Raw genomic sequence first — 23,464 nt, forward strand, 5'->3', positions numbered from 1 at the left:
AAGTTCTCTGCAGTTTAAAAGGGTACAAAAACACTGTTTTGGTTGTGGAGGTGTTTAACTAATCAAAAATGTCGGGGCAAATTACCCTGGCTCTTGTTGATTTAAGACCTTAGGCAAACAGTCTTCTCTCTGGTATGCGCTGCTTCAGCACTTTTTTGGCATGTGTGCTTTAAAACATAAAACAATGAAATTGGCTTCAGGGAAAACAAAGTGAAGACAAAATACACAAGTCAGCAAGCATTTGCCCCATGGATGTGTTGAGCGTAACCCTGACCATTTCAAAATGCTATTCTGTCACACACCCAACAAAATGGCAATGGTACCGTAATCAATAGGTCATCTCTAACAATATTATCTACCTTTTACAGTTACGTGATTGGGACTGAAGAAGAATTCAGAATGCATCACCTGAGTCATACATCACATGAGTTCATTTTACCCAAATAACAACCCCACCACTAGCTATGTTAGCTTGCTGAAAAAAGGAGTATAATACGAGTCATTTAAGGTCTGTAAATAACATTTTTGTTTGTTTATTTGTTGACCAGTTTGCAAGCATTCCAACACGCTTAGTGTGTACAATTAGGGATGGAATCAAGAATCGGTTCTTGCCGACGTCAACTTCTGCAGAGCGCAACAAGGAAAATAGCTGCGCTGGCGCTGAAAATGTGTAGACCTACATTTACCACACAGAAAAATTATCATATTTTCCGGAGTATAATTTGTGATTTTTTTTGTTGTTGTTGTTTTGTTTGTTTGTTCTGTTTGTTTTTTTTTTTTTTACTACTTTTGGAGGCCCTGTCATTTACTGAAAATTCCAATAAACTCCAATAATAAAAGAATAAATGCCAATAATATAAAAATACACCACAACAATGCAGAAAAATACCAAATTAAAGAGATCATAACACAGAAAAGGGTGCAACCTATAGTCCAGTGTGATTGATATGTTTTTTTCCCTCTTCAAGAGGCCTTTTTTGACAGGTGTGACTTATAGCCCGGTGCTACTTAGACTCAAGAAAATATGGTAATCAGGAATTAATACAAGGAATCTAAAAAAGACTGACCCATAAGCAGATTTGAAGACTGTATCAATATATAAAATGTGCAGTGTTTGCAACTCAACATGGTAGAATCATTTAACAACTACTTAAGGGAGGTAAGGAACATAAAGCAAAACAAAAAAATATATCAGGTGGCTAAAAACAGGACTGCTAATTTCTTGGCTGTAAATTAAGAAGCTGCTTACTTAAATCACAAAAGTATAATACAACAGTATGGGAAAGATTTGCTGCTGGTCGTACATTTTTAAGCTTTTCCACCCCGTATAGGTCAACTGACCGAAGCACACTGAAGAGCTGTCGTCACTTTATCCAAATATAAAATTCCAGTTTTATTTCTGGTACCTTACGATCAATTAAACAAAACAGAGCCTTTTTTCCCCTTAAGAGAAGAAAAACACTGCAACAGAACTTCAAAAAACATGGGGACTTCTATAGACTTCTATAGGACTTCTATAGAAGTATACTTCTATAGTATACATTCATGTGCATGTGTCTACAAACACACACATATACACACAGTTTGGGGAGGTTACCTACAACAGAAACAGGCATTATATTATATTATATTATAAACAGACTGATCTACAGACATGAATAGAGGGAATAGATCTATGAAGGCAACATGAGAGACATGAGCTAACTGATCCATATACAGTAAACACAGACACACATGTATAAGTACGCAGAAACTTCCACATGAATGCAGCTGACACAAAATTAACTGCTGCCCGCGTTTAATTCAAGTGGCAAAGAAAGTTATACGCAAACAGAAAAACTGCTAAAAATCTTTGATCATTTCATCAATAAAAACATTTTTGGAACAAGCCAATTTTGGCAGAAAATACCCTTTGAGATGTGATCCAAACAATCATCAAAAGCAACTACGCCAGCTTGCTTGCACTGTGCAGATGAGATCAATGGCAAATTGGACAGAATGTGAGAAAAGTGTGTTTTTGCTATCGACAGCCTACTTTGATGTTTCTTATTGGACTGAAACAAAAAAAATAGTAAGGAGCTGAATGATTAAAAAGACAGCATGCTGAGAGAGAGAGAGAGAGAGAGAGAGAGAGAGAGAGAGAGAGAGAGAGAGAGAGAGAGAGAGACCGACATGGGGAGTACAGAGAAGCGTTATTCACAAATCCAAAGAAAAGCATTCATTTACTCTCTGAAGCCCGGGGTCGGTTACATCTTTCCTGTGAATGGAGGTCGACCACACAGAAATCACTAAAAACACAGAGACGAGTGCTCGAAGTCCAAGAAGGAAAAGACTGACCAACCATAGAAGGGGGGGTTCTAGTAACCTAGTCACATCCAATCCCTGACACACAAAACCAACGTTCTCTCTTCAGGGAACACAGGAGCATCAAGAACCGTGTGCTTGGAATTAAAAACAGAGCCTCCTGTTGTCCATTCCTCACTCCGTCGTTCACTAAAGGTCTTGGAATAGATATGGAAATAAAGTCAGATGGACCGGAAGTCGAACCACGCACAGCGTATATACCTGTCTGTATGTATCCTGATGGTGCTCGTCGTTGCGGGAGTCATAGTATTGCTGAATGAAGCCAAAATATTCCTGTCTCTTCCTCTGAAGGACGCTGTCTCGCCTCTCTGCATTAGCTGGTAGATAACCCTGAAAGACATAGAAAGCAGAAGAAAAGATGAAGACGGTAAATCCAAAGTGAACCTGGACACATTTGCCAGGGTGAGAGTAGAGGTGGTGTTTGAACTGTTGAGCAGGATTACTCAAAAACAAATGAGCTGATTTTCACCACAGTTTGCAAGAATGGCCAAGGCCTTAACGTGGAATAACAACCACGACATTTTGGGCATGATACGAAAGCAACAAGGTGAGGAAATGTATTTACTTTGCATGCCAAAGTGGGGCACTATGAGTCTCGCCAGAGGTACAGTCACATCCAAATTTACTGGAACAACAAAGTAAATTAATTTGTTTCTGTCACACACTGAAGACATTTGGATTTGAGCTCGAAAGATAAACAGTTTAGAACGTCAGCTTTTATTTCCCGGTAATTAAATCGTGATGCACTAACCAACATAGCATACCGTGCCTTTTATGGTAGCATGCAATTTTGCAAGTGCATGAATGTTTGTTTCTTTTGGTCGCTCGAATTTTTGCAGAGTCACCATAGCAAATTCGGTATGGATTCAAGTGTTGATTTAGTGCACGTTTGATGCAACAAAAGATGTACAAGAAGAAAGGAGCATGAATGGCTTGAACGAAGGACCTTCTTGTCGCTAGGCGTACACGATAACTGCTTGCATGCCGTGCTGTCTATGTTAATGCTTGTCAATCTGTGGAAAAAAACAACATAGTCTGACAAAATTTCCATTAAAAAGGTCCCATCCCCAACTAATTTAGCCCACATTATTCCTTGATACGCCGCCATTTAAGTTCCACTGCTCAACATGTTCTTTCCCTCTTGTGAACTGACCTGATAAACTAAATTAATATTACAATCTAAATTTGATACGCTGAAATTATCCATAATGTACATTCAAATGAACTTATGCAATATTATACAATAATTTAAACATGTACAGCTTTTGATTTTTTTTTTTTTTTTTAGATTTAAGCCATGAAAAGAATTTTCTTTGGCACCACCATAATTTTATTTATTCGCCTTTAAAAAGGGGATTCATAATAGGACACTGCCAATATGATCAAAATTCATGTCTTGAAAAAAAAAATAGTTCCTCTGAAAGGAAAAGTTCAAAAGAACAGACAGCCTTGAACTGCATTCAGCAGAGACCCATATAGTCTAGTGATACCATAGATCAATCAATCAATCAATTTTTTTTATATAGCGCCAAATCACAACAAACAGTTGCCCCAAGGCGCTTTATATTGTAAGGCAAGGCCATACAATAATTATGTAAAACCCCAACGGTCAAAACGACCCCCTGTGAGCAAGCACTTGGCTACAGTGGGAAGGAAAAACTCCCTTTTAACAGGAAGAAACCTCCAGCAGAACCAGGCTCAGGGAGGGGCAGTCTTCTGCTGGGACTGGTTGGGGCTGAGGGAGAGAACCAGGAAAAAGACATGCTGTGGAGGGGAGCAGAGATCGATCACTAATGATTAAATGCAGAGTGGTGCATACAGAGCAAAAAGAGAAAGAAACAGTGCATCATGGGAACCCCCCAGCAGTCTACGTCTATAGCAGATCACATGGGGTGTTCCTTCGACTTGCGTGAGGGATGCTGGGAAGCACACAGTGACAGCCAATCAGAATAGAGTGGCACAGTGATGTCAGCTGGCTGCTCGCTTAGACAAAATAATCCACGATGGTGGTAAACGCTCCGTTAGCATATATGCCCTATGTACGTGCATCACGCAAGGTCAAAGGTAACTTCCGATACTTTTAAAACAGACACCGTTAGAAGGAAAATTAAATAAATATTCATTATTAATCCCTCCCAGTAAATACATACTCTTTATTAAAATGAACTGTAATTTTGCAACACGTTGCAAAAATACATTTTGTTAGTTTTGTGAAATTTGAAAGGCTGCACAGCTTTAAAGGAGTATAATATATGCTGTATTACTCTGAAATTTGATTTCAGATTTAATTAACACAGGTGACAACGCTTTTTCTCTATACCGAGACTAGCTCACAGAAAAACTAACAAGTAACTGATAGCGGTCTCTAGGCTAACGCAAGTGAATCTGTAACACTTGTGAGTTCCACATGGGACTCATTAATTCAGCTCCATGGGCATTAATAAGACTGTCTCTTCTCTCAGTTTCTAAAACCACATGGTGATTTATGTTGACTCCGTCTTTCATTTTACTGTTATTCATTTGTCTGTCAGTAGCTACTATTTAATGAGCCTTTATTTCTAAAAAGTTGCTCTAAAGCCTTAACTTCCTTCAAGTCTGTCAGCTAACTTTAATCACAAACCCCAACTCCGCCACCTGGGATTACCGTCTGCAAATGGCATGTTTCACTTTGCAAAGAAAAGTTTCTGTTTCTTCACCAAAACGATTTTAGGCTCTGAGGGGAAACAACCTTTGAGTGTGTATGTGGGCTTGTGGGAAATGTTGAGAGTCAGACAATCTACATGAGCACACATTTGTCAAAATTTGTATCCTTCTTGTGCGGTCAGGCTTAAGCGACGAGGGGAAAGTCGACTCTAAAATGAACGACAAAGGCAAAGGGGCAAGAAAAAAAAAAAAAAAGCAAAAGCCGGGACCGGCGGGGGTCTAAAACATTCACCACGTTCAAAGTCTTCAAAACACAACTTAGACATGGCCACAGGCTCTGAAAACGTATGCCTGTGATTTTTCAAAAAGCATGTGCAAAATCTTGGTGGTATGTGTTTTAGTGATTTAGCCATTTTTTTCTTTGCTATTTTCTGTATTTGTCACAAAACAAATGTGCAGAAAAAACAAAAACACGTTTCACTCCACTAATTCCAAATGAACAATATTCTGAATCATTTTAATATGGACTGTTACACATTAGTGACTAGCTTTTCCTTTTATTTGGCAATTAGGGTCATCTTGCAAGACTAGCAAAGCCTTTATAGTACAGCAGGTAACTGTAAGAATCGTTCAAATCCGGTTACAAGCACCAAAATTTGACTGCATATACCTTTTGGTACATATTGTAAATAAATAACTTTAGCCATTTGAATTTTCAATAGGGGGCCAACTGAAGAATTGCACAGGGGTCAAAATTAAAAAAAATGTTCCAATCATATTGAAAGTGATACCACATTATGTGTCTGATGATAATGATTCCAAAAAGGTATAGTTTGGACTATCTGTGACTGAATGTTCTGGAGTTAAGGGGTAAAAACAGCAAAAATGGTGTCAAAGGGCAATTTCATTCAGTTTCAGTTTGTACAAGGGTCAAAAGTTAAACTTGCTCCAGTTTTGGTAAAATGTGGTGCAAATTACTGGCTGAACTAATAGGATTAACAAATGGAATAGTTCTGACTGTGTTGAATGTTTGGTCTCCAAAGTAAAGGTCAAACAATGTCGACATCCATTGGATTCTATGACACGTGACATATGTCATCCCGTAACATGATAACTTAGCATGACACATGGTGCAAACTATTCCTTTTTGAAACCCTATTAACTCAACCAATAATTTGCATCATGTTTTACCATAATTGGAGCAACTTTTACTTTTGACCCCTGTACAAACTGAAACTGACCTTTGTCGCCACCATGCTTGCTGTTTTTAACCCCATAACTCCATAACATTCAGTCAGATAGTCCAAACTATACCTTTTTGGAATCATTATCATCAGACACATAATGTGGTATCACTTTCAATATGACTGGAACTTTTTTTTTTGACCCCTATGCAGTTCCTCAATTGACCCCTACTTGGCCCCCTGTTGAAAATTCAAATGGCTGATGTTATTTTTCTAAAATATGTACCAAAAGGTATACACAGACAAATCTTGGTGCTTGTAACCGTTTCTGAAGGATTCCTCTGCAAATATTATCTGCTGCACTATTATATAACAACGACATGTCAATTCCAAAACGACTGCAGAGTCATCAGTGGAAAATGTATGCAGGTTCATTTCGTTTCATTCTGCCATTGTAACAGCATTATTATGGTATTATTACCAATGGCAACAACTTTACAGTGTAGTTTAACTTTAGTGTAGTTATAACTGGCCAAATGAACAACTTGGCTGCATGAAAATTGTGTTGTTGGACGCACAAGAGGAAGAGAGCGAAAATAATCCAGCAGACTGTGGCAACTCCATCTTGGGAGACTGATCTAGGCGAGTGGCCAGAGCCTATTTTGTGCAAACATCCTGTCATTGATCCAAAAGTCTGCATTATTTAAAGACTAAGTATATGACGCTGTAAAATAAATGAACATCGCAGAATTTGAACCAAACTGAAACTACGCCTTGTCTTACAGTCAAAAATTACTGTTTGGCCCAGGCCATGATCTGGGATCACCTTTAAACACCAATCCAACAAAATGTAAAAGTCCGAAAGGCTGAACCGAACAAACGTGGTATGAAAACACCCTAAAATAATCCCTGTTGAATTTACTGTTTTGAAAATGTCCTCAAACAAATGGACCTGAACACTGAAACTGAACCTGAAACTACTCTATTGTACTTTATACACTAGATATTGGCTTTGTTTAACATTGTTGGCTAGCAAGGTACGGTTGGCTAATTAACAGCTAAATTAACGGTAACTCATCTAGCTATGTTAGCTTACTTTAGTGATTTACACTTATTTTACATGGTGTAGATTTTTCATGGTTCTTCAGTAGATATCAACAGATAGTATCTAAGTTTGCAGTTTCCATTAGATAGCATATAGAGTATGTATTTTGTCTTCCTATAGTAAGCTAGCAGGGTGAACTTCAGATAGATATCAAACATATTACAGCTTCTGTTTCTATAATAAAATAACCATATTTATAGCTTAGCCTACTAGATATAATTTAATTTTACAACAAGTCTACAGACGAGGTAGACGTATACTACAATGTTCTCCTGTATGAATATTTAGGTTTTAGAAGCTAATGCCTATAATATTATGTAGTAACTTTATTTCTTGTATATGTTGTTTATTACCCTGATTGTGTAAATATCACTTATATGCATGCTGTCCATGTTCTTGAGCCGCTTAGGTGGGTAGGGAGAGTTCCCATGGGATAAAAAAACGCTTTTAAACCTACCATCCCTGGTTCTCAAGACCAGGCACCTAAGTAGCTCTACTCTACTCTTCTTTTTTTAGATCTATATTTGGAATATACTAATAGAGTTCTACCTTAGAAATGGAATGTATTATAGAAGACATACCTTACTGAATTTTCATGTGAACCCAACAAATACAAGTTAGTTGCTGAACAATACTACTACTGACCCTACACTGTGTACTTGAGCCCAACCTCAAACTTGTGCAAGATGAGACCAAAATCACAATCCATGAAGACCGAGACTCAAATCCCTGTTGGCCACAGCTAGAATCAAGATGAACCCAATGCTAGACGTGGCCAAGATCTTAGTGAAGTGACAGTGTGTATCAAGTTTCACCATTAAATACAGAGTTTTTATCAAAACAACACACAGACGAGGGCGAATTTCTGGGAACAAAATTCACCCACTAGACAGATCTTTCCAACCAATGGACATGTATGAAAATTAAACTTAAAATAAAAAGAACCCCTGGTGGCATAGGAAGTCAATTATGATGATGGACCCAATGACCACAGCGGTTTTTCAGATGTGCTTGGGTGCAGTTGACCAGAAGCAATGGCCTAATGTGAACGAAATATGTGCTTGTCCCAACTCATTTCACGATTTCTCAATTTCTGTGAACATGTGGACAAGTGATGTGCTTGAACACATACAAGCTTCTATCAAAAATTACAAGTGTATCTTGAATTAGCAGGGAGGTGGGGTTCAACAAAAAAAACTACTGGAAGACTTTGGTCCTTTTTCAATCGACATGCCTCCATTGCACCAGAGTCTCTTTGTGAGTGTGCCTCTTACATTTGTCACCTTAAATTTAATGTGCTTTTTTTTTTTTGAAAACATTTGGCAGCCCCTCTGTCACACACCAGAGCAACTGGGTTTTCTAAAAGCTGGATTTGCTACAAAGGAAACTCCAACATAAATTATCTATTTGGACCAACTGCTTGCTGGCACATAGAGAGAGAGGACTTAAAAAGTAAACAGCAGTCTGATGTTGAGTGTGTGTGTTTCCGTCTTGTGACACCTGTTATTTTACAGGTGGGCTGCCATTTAAAAAAACACGATACATAAACACAAACACATGAAAGATATCAATTTTGGGAAACTGTTTACAGGAGAGAAAAAAAAAAAATCAATAAGCGCAGAAGCAACTGGGTTTGTTTGTTTTTTCTTCTTTTAAAATCAGGCAAAACCCCAAGAGAGGATTATGTGTCGCACATAACTGCCGGTAGGTATAAAAAGCAACGGTCAAAACACATGCACACTCTGGACACAGTCACATGTAAACAGAACTGGACCCAAACGTGTAAATAAAAACATTTTTCTGATTCTTTCTGATTGTGTTGAAGTCATGACATATTTCAACAGATACTCCTCATGAGTCTCTGTGTCTACACACATTATTTTTTGCAACCAAAAAGACTGAAGGTGGCACAGATTGCTTACGCAGACACCTTCTGTCACAGCTACCAGACTGCTGTGTCTCAGCCGGTGCAACTGGTCAGGCAGACGGACACGTTTGTGCCCGAAGATGACAGACTGTAACTTTTATCGCACTTCAGACTGCCAAAGATGATGTCACTGACTGCCAAAAAGTCTGTGTCACACGTTAGGAGAATGCCATATGCAAACAGGCAGAACACAACGGGGCCAGCAACAGTAAGGATGTGTGTGCTGAACATGAATGGACACCAAACACATACGAGGGGGAGATTTTAAAACCAGAAGGTACAACAGCACAGACGTGTTTCACACTACGTCACCCATAATGACGTCAGGGTGTCACCATGCAAGGTGCACAACTGCACACTGGGAGCAAACTGCGGTTTAAGGACTTTTATCAAAGGCATCTTAGTGATGATGAGGAGTCAAGAGCTGTTCTTTCATCTCCCCACCCACACCGTCTTGTCTAGTTGGAGGACTGAATCTGTGACTTTGTGGTTACAAAGCTGTTGTCTAACCTTTAGACCCCTGCTTCCCAACCTGGGGGGAGCGCCAAGGTTTTGCTTGCTCTAAGCCTCTTTGGTACAAGTAGAGGGAACTTGAGGAAAAACGGTTGGAAACCACTACTTCAGGCCACCACTTCCCCAAGTCTGCCATTTCCATTATGTAAACCACAAACAACAGTGACCATATCACCTTGTCATATGACTAGTGGACCTCCCCATGACTGACTACATCAGGGTTTTCATGCATAGACAAGTGTGAGTTGGCTGCCTCAATCAAATTTCACACTGCCTCGGTCTCAACTGGCATCAACGCGAGACTTTGTCCGACAGGTTCAGGCAAAAATATTTCCCTGATGTTTGTCTGGTTGGGCATGAATAATTCATAGACTCCCCCAATGTTCAGAGGTTTTTTTTGTTGTTGTTGTTGTTTCAGCCAAAACAAGACTATGGCAGGTGCGCACGCACATTTACTAGCAAAGCATATGTGTCTGCAGAATGCCTCTATCAGATCCATCTGATGCCGGTAAGAGAATTTGTCAGCACAGAAACAAAGTACAACAGCACAAACATGTTTCACACTGCACTACAGCCTGCTGTTGCCTAAACTTAACACATCTGCCCACACGTCTCCCTCCCGCCATCCCTACTACCATCCATCCCCCTTGTGTCTTTCCATTCCCCTTACCCTGGCCTCCTCCCTGTCACCCTGGAGGCAGCGCAGCTTTTGCTGCTGCAGCCTTCAACTCCCCAAGCAAGGCGGCGCAGGTCCCCCTGCTGCTGCCTTCACCCACTTTGCCTCAATTCGGATGTATGTGTGTTGCCTTTAATCACGATGTGTGCCATTATTACGTTCAACTAGTAATAATTGTAGATTAATTGCTGTATTTTGTCTGAGGTAATTGGAGTGTAAACATAATTTCTTTGTTGTTGCACTCGTGTAAGGACAATGACAATAAATCTCATCTCATCATGGTCAGTTCACCCAGTACGGTTTTCTCAACAGGGATTCAAGCCAGTAAAAATGTGAATAGTGCACTGTCCCCTCGGTGCTGAGCACAATGGGCCTTTTGCAATTTCAATGGGCCATTTGCCATGCAATTCACTGTTTTTTATGTTTGATGATATATCTCCCTTTGTATGAATGTTAAATGTGATTGGTGTTGCGTAAATGTATGAATGTTTAATAATTTCATTACCATCACTTGCTTTTATAGTAAAACAGATATCACTGTAGTGGCACTGTATAACTTCTTAAAGTTTTCTTTAAATTTAATGGACCCGTGTTTGGGAATTGACCAATGACATCAGTCACATTGTCGTAAAATGTCATAAAAGGCGCCATTAAAACAAGTGGGATATTGGTCTTTCCATGTTCCCAGGATGTTAAATGTTTAAAATTTAAACTTTAACGTGTCGATGTGGCTTTTGGATGCGTTAGAGGCAAGAACAATGCATTAGTTCATGTTTACTGCATTATCGACGTGGGCCACGGCCTCAGCTGAATCACTGGCTCTATGAAATAGTACAAGTTCTTGTGTATCTGACAGAGGATCACAGGGTTCTATTTAACATCATCTATCTATACAAAAAACAATGAATATAAAACAATGTGGATTTAGCTTCCTGGGAATGTTTATCTCTCAAGACAAAAATGCACCTTAACAACAAAGTCACTACACATCTGACATAAATACAAACCTTGATCTTCTTTAAACAGTGTTTGAAGCTTGCATTCAGTGAGCACAATTGTGTCATGAAGCAGCACTTCATGACACAATTGTGCTCACCTTACTAGTGCACATAAAGTCACAAATAACTAGCCAAGATGCACTGTATTTGTTGGTGATAAAAATGAATGCTGGCTACGGAGAAGTGTTAGATACGAAGAGATAAATCTAAAATAAATAAATAATAAAACCGTTCAGTGAAAGTGCCATCGTAATGGCTTCTTCTTCTGGCTGCGTCATGACGTGTCGCCACAGCAACTCATCATCATACTGACATCTACTGGTCAAATAATTTGTAGCACAATACTGTAATATTATAATTAAAAGCAATTTCTTTTGGTTCACTGAGCTAAACATGAAGTCCAAAGTTAAGAGTGTAACATGTGGTGTGTTTAAACCTGAGCAGCAAAGGTTTCATTTCATTTGTGTATCAGTGTAACAGAAGTTACAGCATATGGAGATGTTTTTAAAAAAAAAAAGTTGGACTAAAAGTGCAGCAGAAAGGCATGACGGGATTGAGTGACCTGCCAGTGGCACAGAATGTAGCAGAACCGCATGTTCTGCATGAAGCTCATCGCCGCCGTCCTTGGACCAATCCGCTCGTCATACCCCCTACCCCTCTAATGGATCCTCCACTTCACTAAATTCTCCATAAAAAGAGGGTGGAAAATATGCTTGGGGAATCCATTTGGGGAATTTAAATTATTTTTTAAAGTGAGGCTTCTCACAATCTAAATTGAATTTTTAACCGAGCGGGAGCACATCACGCGGGAAGTGGACCGGAAATAAACGCTCCCTCTACGGGTCAAGCAAACATTGAACAAACAAAACTTTACTTCAGTTTGAGATGTTCTTGGTAGTTTGATGAATATGTCCCACCCACTCTCCAATTCTCAAGCTCATAGTCAACATGAGTTTTGCCACAAAGCAGCGTAAGAAACAATTTCACACTGTGGTCTTTGGACCTCCAGGGTATTTGACTTTCCATTATCAAAACACAAACTAATATAGTAGTAACAATATATCCTGTCAGCAAAAGACAAGAGAGTTATAAAAATGTGCAACTCTGACCAACAAAATATGTAGATTTTAACCACAAACACAAAAGCAGGATTGGAAGACTAAAATAGAATATAATACAAAGTAAATTAAAATCATGACTTTGTGCAAACCTCAAGCCGCAAGAAGTGTGGGCATTGGACAACTGATTCAGAATGCTGCCCGACATAACATGAGCCCCAAGCTGTGTTCACAAGAAGAAAGTCCTATCCAGGGCCCAAGGCCCAATGGTGCTTGTCCTCAGATTTGATAGCATGAAGTGAATTAGAGTCTATGGCTCCTCCTGGACATGATGCCAGTCCAAAGCAAGTTACTTCCCCAGGCAAGACCAGTACCCATTGACAGCTGGGTGGCCAGGGACACAGACAAGTAGTGTGGTCAGGAATAGAACCCATGGTCTACATACTGGTAGCCCAACTTCTTATCACACTGACTTCCTGCTCTGCAAGGCTTCAAGGCTGATAGGAAAAGTAAAGTAGCTGGTGCAAGATCATGAACTGAATGAATAACAACAAAAACTGCAAACAGAGAAAATCTTCTGGGAAAAAAAAATATGTCATATTCTGGATAAGGCACTGAAATTAATCTCAAACAGTCAAAAATATGGACTATCATAGATCATTTGTAGCTGCATCAAATAGTGTTAAATTAATACTGGATCTCATCTTGCTCTATGAATGCTAATTTTAGATTTAATTTTTTTTTTGATGGAAAACTCATCACATTTGCCACTTATGGTGCAGATACTATTAGAGTAAATCAAAATGTGCATGCGGAATTTTGCCTGTAGAAGATCCCAAGTGAGGAGTAAGACAGTCTGGAATTTATGGTTTTACTGAAAGCATTGGACTTAAGCTCCTTGGTGTAGGAGATAACAGAAGAAAATCATGCAAATCTTGATGAAAATGCCAAATTTGGCATAAGTGATGTTTATGGCATACTTTGTAAATCTGATGGATTAGCCACTCAAAATTCCAAGATGGCTGCCTTTTTTTCAAAACTGACACCAAAATGACATGGCATGTTATGGGGTTCCCCTGTAACAGCCCTGCCAATGTGACCAACTGCACTTGATGGCATACCTTGCAAATCTGACCCATTAGCCACTCACAATTCCAAGATGGTGGCCTTTTCCCAGATGGTCGCCACCGTAACCTGTCAAATTATGAGGGCCTCTCATTTAAAAATGGAATTTTCTTGTACAAGTCTTTAAAATGAGCAAATTGGTTTCATTTGGAATGATGGTGAGTTCCTGTCATAGATGTAAGAATAGAATTACCTTTGCTATAAGACCTTATGAAATTATACCAGAATAAACATAAATTGAAGTAAAACATGACAAACATTCACCGTGGACAACAGGAAAGAATATTCAACTTTTACAAGCATGTTAGTACTTTGTGTGTTCTGTTTTATCTTGAAGGGCCAACATCACACAAAACCACATCTGAAGATGTGGCGGCCATCTTGAAAAATGACAGCCATGACGTAGCTTCATGTGGGTAATCGTTTGGAATTGTTAAATACACCCTTGGGCACACTCGCACACATTTTTCTGCTTTTAGCATAATTTCCATGATTCTAGCATAAAATGGACCTTATCACATTTGTCTGTCTTGGAAGCTTCCCTCACTTGTCTAGCATCACTCTGTTTTTGAATTAAGAGTACTGTAAACAAAATTCCCATATAGTACCATACTGTTTCTTTTCATTACTCCAACAGGTAGGTATTCAGAGACCTGGAAATGTTCTTAGATCCTATGTTTGCTGACTTTTTAAGTGTAAAATAATGATATAGATGCATTATGTTAAAGAATACTTCTACTGACGTTTCGTGGGTTGATTTTTTTTTTCTTTGGGGCCAGTATTTGGTGTTTCTATTTTTTGACTGTTAATAAGCGGAAACTTTCTATTTGTCAACTTGGATATAATATTATTGAGAAATGATACAATTGCTAATCATTTGATATGTAAGTGACAGTGGATACTGTAACCTACTGGCCTCATCAATATTTCCACAGCCAGTGAGTTTCCTCCATTCCCACCACTTGACATTTAAGAGACACACTCCATTAGCAAATGTACATATAGCCATGGGCTGACATTTTTTTGCACAAACCAGAAAAAGTCATTTAATTTCTACTCTCTTCTCCTGCAGGCTCAGACGCCAAGTGCTCTTTAAACAAATGGAATAAGGATTTATTTTAGAAATAATAGGAAATTCAACCAGATGCGTTTCTGGAGCCAGGGGCGAGAGTGAGGTGGAGACCGTTATCCAGTGAGGCTCAAAATTGTTTCCTCTCTCTTGGCCTGTTTCGGGGGTGTTTTCATCCCCCCCCCGGTTTAATTTCCACACTGGCTAATAACACTGGTGAAAGCCATGTACAATTTTTGCGAGGTGGTTGTCAATGCAGGGTGTGGGGAGCTGTACGTGTACACTGACCGCAGTGGGAGAAGTTGTTTCTCATTACTGTCAGGTAAAGAAGAATCTGGCTCAAGGATGCCTGCTGGAGGGGAGAAGGAGAGGAGGAGAAGTAGTAAAAAAAAAAAAAAAAAAATCGAATAAGTTGGCGCACGCTAGTGAGCAGGACAAGGGCACAAGGGACACTGCTGGAGTGAAGTTTTATTAGGTGCCTCTGCAAGCTTTACAGAACACAGTGTGGGCTGACAGTCTCAACGTGTGTGCGCGTGCCTGTGTGTGTTTTCACATGTGTGTTTGAGCCAGACAATGGATTTTTCAGCCAGATCCCTCCTATTTATCCAATGGATCATACCCACGGCAGGGCAGGAAAGGCAGTCAAACTGCAGAATATATGAATTCTTGTGACAATGTCCAATTTAAGTTTGAATCCAAACACTGGATGTATCCCTGGAATACTTTAAACTATACACAGGACTCTAAAATGTAAAAACGTACTGACAATGAAAGCATCCTCTACATACATATCAACATCATCTGTCAACAAATACCCTCCAAGACAACAAATATTTAGGGCCCTATCTTCTACTCACCGCATGGTAACAGCTTCAGTGTCAATACTAGTGTCCCATTGACGTATTTGTCATTTTCACACCTGACACTCACGTTCTTTAAATAGCAGGAGCTCTTGTTTGTGAGCCTTAAAAATCAGTTGTCGACACGCACGTTTTGACCAGTGCTATCGTGAGGAAGTAGAAAGTGAAAGCACAAAATACTATCTAAATGCTATGTATCCTCTTTTAAAAATAATGCAACTGAACTCAAACCAAGCCATACTTGTATTCCGAGGACCCCCCCACCGTAATTTGTACCTTGGCATTTCATTACTCCTACCTGGGAGAATCATGTCTGGCCCAAAAGAAGGATCAATACTTATATTGTGCAACCAGGTTAGGGATAGGACTCAAAATACAAAAGTGAGTTTTATAAAAAGTTTCAACACATTTTCGCTATTTTCAGTGCAACTTTTATCCATTTAGACCAAAATTAGAGCCCAACTAATATATTGGTGACAAGCCTTTCACAAACATGGGTTACTGTATTATTTTTGGGGGTTGTTTAAGTCTGGGTCTTTTAGTGAAGTTTAGGGCTAGTGGCCAGCGATCACCTTAGCATTTCTTCGATTTTTCCTTATTTGTCGTATTTCTGTCTGTTTTTTTACCTCTCTGTTTAAGGTGTGGCTCCATCCAGGAGTGCGAGTGGGTGTCTTCTTCTGCAAGCCTTGGACTCCCAAAATTTCCTGTATATTTTTATTATCAATTGTGTAGGTAGCATGGCCCAAGAAGAGGGTCACCCCTATGAGTCTGGTCTGCTTGAGGTTTCTTCCTCAAATCATCAGAGGGAGTTTTTTTTTTTTTTCCTTACCACTGAAGCGCCTTGAGGCAGCTTTGTTGTGATTTGGTGCTATATAAATGAAATAAATTGAATGGAATTGAATATTTTTGTCAATATGAAAACTTTTATTGTACCAAATTAAAAAAAAAAAAAAAAGGACTTCGGCTGTTGGAATTGTTGCCATTATGTACTTTGTTTACAGTGTTGTCAAGCATGGTTGGCACCCCATCACCCCTTGGTCACATTTGCTACAAGGCATAGATGGAAAGCGACCAGCTGCCCCTCATCTTCAATCAGAGAGGGAGTTTTAAAGCGACAAAAAGCAAGTGGACACTACGTTGCCAGCTAGGCAAGGCTAAATTAGACGATAAATCGATTTCATGTAAATGCTGAGTGATGCCACACATACGGCAACAGTCAATCTGAGTGAAGGCAGTGTGATGGCAGCTGGTTGGTTGTTGGATATATTTATAATAAAGTTCATGCTTACACTGGAAAAACATGAAGCCTCAATTATATCTTTTTATCTTAACAGTTTGATTAACAAAATGTTAGCAATCACTGCCATTTCGTTATGTATATATCAGCAGTACCGTAAACATTTTTCCTCCCTAATATCAGTATCGGCCCCCAAAAGATCCAGATCAGCCAAACTCTATACATTGCCCATTTAATATGAGGGCAAAGGAAAGCTGGTATGTTGGTCTGACATGCTGGTTTCTTTAGCGTGACATCTCGCGGTACGAAATTGACTACAGGACTTAAAATAAGTGTTATGGAGAACACAAAAGAAGAATACAGTGCAGGAGGATCATCTATGCCATTTTAACCCCCAAAAGCCAAACATGACTTTTTTCCTAAATCCACTCTGAACTGTTTCTAAATCGGATTTTGTTACTTTATGCTGTTTTTTCATGCCTTCTCCATTCTCCGCCTTCACTGCCTCGATGTTCGGCTTTGCAGGGGAGCAGAGGCAGTGCAGCCATCATTTAGAGAAAGGCCACAGGGCACCTCTGTATGCAGCTGGCAATTCACTACTGCCGGAACAGTAATAGCAATAAAACCTTTATTTCTATATGCTGCAGATCTACATGAACATATACAAAAGCACACCATCTCAAGGACAGACACAATCACACAACAGCAAAAAAAAAAAAAAGCTGCATGAAAACCTGTTTTGCACGGTACATTAGCTCGGACCTTCAGACGCACAAACGCACTCACATGCTGTCTGCTTAAGAGCTCAGTGCCCCTCCCCTTCCTGTTTGTCACTGTTGAAATTATTAAACTCAACACTTTCCAACTTCAGAGTCGCTTCAGTCCAGGACCAAGCAAAGCGGCCGCTAATGGCGAAGTCGCCCAGCTGGTAACCTCCCACCGCCAAATATAAATAAAGAATGAGCACACTTGCACGTGCACACATGTGCACCTTTAATGACATTTTCTGCAGCACATTAGCTATTGTGCAGTAATTAATGGGAAAGTCATGGTGTTCAAAAAGCCAGTCTTCTTCTCTGCAGACCAGGAGCTGTACGCCACAACAATGGCTTAATGAGTAAACACACCGCGTGTCTCATGAATAAATTATTTGTGCCTCGCAATTAATTTTCCCTATTGAACTCTGGAGGGGGAAAAAAGCGGGACTTACCAGTCTTCATAAATCAAAAAAAGGAGGAGGCTGAGAGAATGTGTGTGACAATGACTGTGCGTGTGTAATTTGCAATTCAACTGATGTGTGCGTGCACGAAAGTGCTTATGTACATCTTCACGTTTGTACTTGATGGATCTGTGTTCAGGTTTAGGGCTGTTCAGTATGACAGCGTGTGTGTGTTTTAGCTGCTCTTGTGTTTGTGTGTTGGGACTGGAGTGTCCGTATTTACACACTTACCGAAAGAAGTTTCCATGTAATCGGTCGAACCTGTCGTGGGATTCCCGACCAGCTAAGTTTCCGTAGTTCTTCTGTAACACAATGCAAACATAGCAGGTTTAGCTGAAAATCCTGGAACATACAGCCTGAGACCCTTAAACACAGAAAACAAAACCACTAAAGCACTGAAGGCAAAGCTTCCCACCTCGGCCACTCCACAACCCTTCAGTGACCACAAGGAGCAGCATTTGGAGCCTTTTATCACTTCTAACAACCCATTATGCAAGAAAAGACAGAATATTCTCAATTCTAGTCCAACCACATTCTTGGTCAGGGCATTTTAGCCTCAAAAGTATGATTTTTGTACATTTGTCTAGTAAGTATTTCTATGTCTAACCATCCACCATCTTGGGGAACAAAAAAAGAGGAGGAGTAGTGAGCATTGCTTTATAAAAAGAAGGGGTAACAGTTTTATAGGATAGGGCTCAGATATAATTAAGCATTCCATGTACGAAACATGCACGTAGAGACAGAATGTAAATGGGACGGAAAAGTTCAGGGAAAAGAAAGAGTGCGGGTCCATTCTCGGCACAGGATGCCATCAAGCCAACAAATGTTTACAATAAAGAAAAAAGTAGCTGGCTGCTATATTTGTATAATGTCTCTCAGAACACCTTTAAAAACTGGGGGGGAGGGGGGGCGATAGACGCGACGCCTGCCAAGGATCCACTCCAAAATTTGAGTTCCTTCTCAGCTCAGGCTCCACTGTTCCAACAAATGTCATGACAGTTAGCCTGGTAGTACAATCGGGACATGAAATATTACCTTCTTAGCAGCGGCAACAAGCCAGAAACAGAAACATGCCTTAACAGCCCGTCGTAATCATGATTACAAAGAAGAAAAATCATTTTGATGAAATGCCAGTAGGAGGCGCATAATGACCATATCATCTCGCTTCAGCAAATTCTAACAGTGGGAAGACATCATCATAGTAATGAGCCAAATGGCGGTATAAAATTTAGCTTCTACACTGGCTACATTGTGTTTAGCAATAAACAAATAAAAGGATAGCGTGCAATTGCTCTACTGAAACTTGTTATACATCTGTGGACATCAGTGAGAGACATAAATAGGTTCATGTTCGTTTCTCTCACTGGGTCAAGGGACAGATTCTGCCCCATGTGGAGGAGTTCAAGTTTCTCTGTTCACAAGTGGGGGTAAGACAGAGCATGAGATCAACAGACAGAGGCTACATCAGAGGTCCTGCGGTCGCTGTACTGGCTTGTTGTGTTGAAGAAAGAGCTGAGCCAGGAGACGAGGCTCTTGATGTACCAGTCAATTTACGCTCTTATCCTCCCTCATGACGTTCAATGAGCAATGACTGAAAGAATAACATCGCCGATACTAACAGCAGAAATGAGGTTCCTGCAGGGGGTATGTTGGGTTAGAGTCAGGGACAGTGGAAGAAACTTGAAAGTTCAGGAGGGACTGGTGAGGACACCCTCTGGTCGCCACCAACTGGGAGGAGGCTTCAGAGAAAAACCCAGGACATGCTGGAAGGATTATGTCTCCTACCTGTCTAATGCTGCATTTACACATCGGCACGATGCGTTATGAATGTCATATTTCCGTTATTCGTGGCACATTCGTGACATTTGTAACGTGACTTAACAAATCTGAATAGGGTTCTTTGCACCACGTGCCGGTTCGTGACATTTGGGATATTCCTGGAGTATGTTTTTGGGTGACAAAAAAAAATCTTCCACGAAATCAGCCTCAATTTGTGGAGTTTGCAACTGAGCGTGTCGATATGTGGTGATTAGTGAAGATTCATACTAGAGCGTGACAGCATTCGTAGCGTATTCATGATGGCCCAAATTGTCAAAAATCGACACAAAAGCTGTCAACAACTGACACAAGTTGTCACTTGCTTTCACATGATGATTAGCAATGCCGTGGAGCAGCGCGGGGACAATATTTGTGACCATGCGTTATGCTTCGTGATGATTCACCAGCGAATTGTGCCATTAATCGTAACGCATCGTAACAGATCGCGACAGTTCGTGACGCCTCTGCCCCAAATCATGATCCTCGGTCACGAATTTAGATGCGTGGCATTTGTGACTTATCGTTATGTGTAGGAATGCCTCCAAATCTTCCAGGAAATGTTAGCATACTAGGCCAAGAACTGGGAAGTGTGGAACGAGTTGCGTGGACTGTTGCCACTGCAACCCAGATAAGCAGCAAAAAAAAAAAAAGAAAAAAAAAATGAACAAATGACCACTAACCCTTCAAACATCAACAGTAGGAAATACGAGGGCTGTCCATAAAGTATAGGTCCTTTTTATTTTTTTCAAAAACTATATGGATTTCATTCATATGTTTTTACGTCAGACATGCATGAACCCTCGTGCGTATGCGTGAGTTTTTCCACGCCTGTCGGTGACGTCATTCGCCTGTGAACACTCCTTGTGGGAGGAGTCGTCCAGCCCCTCGTCGGAATTCCTTTGTCTGAGAAGTTGCTGAGAGACTGGTGCTTTGTTTGATCAAAATTTTTTCTAAACCTGTGAGACACATCGAAGTGGACATGGTTCGAAAAATTAAGCTGGTTTTCAGTGAAAATTTTAACGACTGATGAGAGATTTTGAGGTGACACTGTCGCTTTAAGGACTTCCCACGGTGCGAGACGTCGTGCTGCGCTCTCAGGCGCCGTCATCAGCCTGTTTCAAGCTGAAAACCTCCACATTTCAGGCTCTATTGATCCAGGACATCGTGAGAGAACAGAGAAGTTTCAGAAGAAGTCGGTTTCAGCATTTTATCCGGATATTCCACTGTTAAAGGAGATTTTTTTTAATGAAAGACGTGCGGACAGGTCCGCGCGTCGGGACGCAGCCGGCGCAGTCGGCGGCAGTCGGCGGCACAGGAAAAACACCTCCGTGTTGATAACCATTTGTAAAATCCAGGCGGCTTTTGATGGCTTTCAGTGGAGTGAGTATATGAGAAATTGTTTAACAGCTGGACATGTTCCAACTTGTCCTTAAGGCTTTCAACAGAGGTGTTTTTCCTGTGGCGGAGCGTCGCGGCGGCTGCGAGCCGACGCGTGGACCCGTCCGCACATCTTTCATTAAAAAAATCTCCTTGTGTCTCACAGGTTTAGAAAAAATTTTGATCAAACAAAGCGCCAGTCTCTCAGCAACTTCTCAGACAAAGGAATTCCGACGAGGGGCTGGACGACTCCTCCCACAAGGAGTGCTCACAGGCGAATGACGTCACCGACAGGCGTGGAAAAACTCACGCATGCGCACGAGGGTTCAAGCATGTCTGACGTAAAAACATATGAATGAAATCCATATAGTTTTTGAAAAAAATAAAAAGGACCTATACTTTATGGACAGACCTCGTACTGTTTTACATTTTTCCCCAAAAGAGTCGTCATCACACAACAAATTCATTTACCGTAACTGAAAATGACTCCATTCACAATTTTCAAAGTACTGGTGTTGCATACTGACAGCTGAATCTATGACCACTCACTCCATCCCTGTCAGTCTCTTAGCTTTCCCTGAAATTATCTCACAGGTACAGCAGTGGATTATGGACTCTATTCTCCCCAGGCCAGGTGGGAGGGCTGGCAGGCTATAATGTGAAATAAATCGGATGGAGAGGTGCAAATTGAACTTTTAAAACTGGCAGAGAGTAGTTCCCTTTGGACCCACGAAGACCCAGGAAAAAAATAATAAATAAATAGTTGGTGCTGCACATTACGTTCATCTATGCGCCAACAGTACCTCAAGAGTAAATGTGTTATTCATCTAGTACCTATGGCAACATCTTTCAGTCAATCTAAAATAGCTGGATGAGTGTTAGAAGGATCAATTCTGGAAATTTTTTTTTTTTTTTTTACTACAAGAGTTTCTAGCCCCATTTCGTACAATGAGGCAGCTTCATTAGTCACCTGTGTCCAAGTGTGTATTTCACTGCAGCTCATCTGGTCAATGGGGCAACCTGCAAAAAATTTCCCTTGTTGGTTGCCATGGGATACCTAGGTCTGACAGGTTCATCACGACCGGCGTATAAGACGTCAATCCCAACACTGAAATGTCTTCTATCTCACTCTACAAAAGACAGCAATGCATTAAACAGGAGCCATAATTTAATGCTTTCTTCCACTTGGTGAGATCAATCATTTGATTTGTTTCTGTAGAAACCGGTAAAGAAAATGTACGGGTAACCCTGGAAAACAGACAACGAAAGCTGCCGTTTGTTCTAGTGCTTTGCAAATATGTGTGCACAGCTCATCCAACTTTACATTGCTCGTGTCATCTCCACATGTAGATAAGTAACATTTTACATTATTTTTGACACCTATATGGGACAGCCAAGTTACACAAACATTTCATTTTAACCCTAAAATATTGTTTTGTGGCTAAAAAACAAAACAGCTACAACAAGACAGGACATGCAGAAAGTAATACTCACACCTTTTCAGGGTGATACAAATTTTAGACACTGTAATATATGGTTATGTGTGGGCCTTAATGTTTGATCGTTTCTGCCTAAATCTGAGCCACTTTCTCCTTGACAACTCCTCCCACCATCTTTAATCCATACTGGCACCAAAGTGTTTGCCCTTTAAAGATCATCCAAAGTCAAAAGGGCATGTGACAGATCTGCCAATATGAACCACATCTGTTTCTGTAACCAATTACTCAAAGTAGCCATTCTAAATTAATTTGACCTTTCAAGATCACCTAAGGTCAAAACGTCTTGTGAGCAATAGCATATGATATACGAGTATGTTAGAGTTTCCCAATCTTGGTCCTCAAGACCCTAGGTATTGCAGTCCTCAAGACCCTAGGTATTGCAATTTTTCCATTTTCTCTGCTTGACCTGCACTTAATAATCTGAATAAAGTGTATTCCTTTGTTCCACCAACTGTTGATTAGCTGACCACACGTGATCTGGTTCAGACAGATCACGGACAAATGAAAAAATGTGCATTAGGGTCCCAAGGACCAGGATTGTGAACCACTGTCACCACTGAGGCCGGCGGAGCTATTGTTGGTCTTGGATTTCTTATCTGGAGTTATGCTTAATAGGTAAAGACATGGTGGTGCGGGTCAACAAGACCCAACTAGTCTTTGCAGAGTTTAGCATTCCAGCCCATGACCACTCCTACAGAGAAGAAGTAGGAGTGGGGCCCTTGGACTTTGTTAGTTGGAGTTTGTGGCTATGGCATATAAGAGTTCATTTTTGTTTTGTAGTATAAAGTGTAT

The 23,464-nt window shown here is 40.3% G+C and overlaps 1 protein-coding gene across 2 annotated transcripts in view; it reads right to left on the reverse strand.

Moving 5' to 3' along the window:
* The window catches only part of tbc1d22a (TBC1 domain family, member 22a), a 234,183-nt gene that overhangs the window by 145,899 nt on the left and 64,820 nt on the right, over window positions 1-23,464 (reverse strand). For both annotated transcript variants that reach the window (XM_034162984.1, XM_034162985.1), the window contains exons 6-7: window positions 18,210-18,280; window positions 2,566-2,694 (exon numbers count right to left, since the gene is read on the reverse strand). In XM_034162984.1, coding sequence (XP_034018875.1) covers window positions 2,566-2,694; window positions 18,210-18,280 — 200 coding nt within the window. The remainder of the gene's footprint in view (window positions 1-2,565; window positions 2,695-18,209; window positions 18,281-23,464) is intronic.

This window comes from Thalassophryne amazonica, chromosome 22, assembly GCF_902500255.1.
Source record: "Thalassophryne amazonica chromosome 22, fThaAma1.1, whole genome shotgun sequence".
Classification (NCBI taxonomy): Eukaryota; Metazoa; Chordata; class Actinopteri; order Batrachoidiformes; family Batrachoididae; genus Thalassophryne; species Thalassophryne amazonica.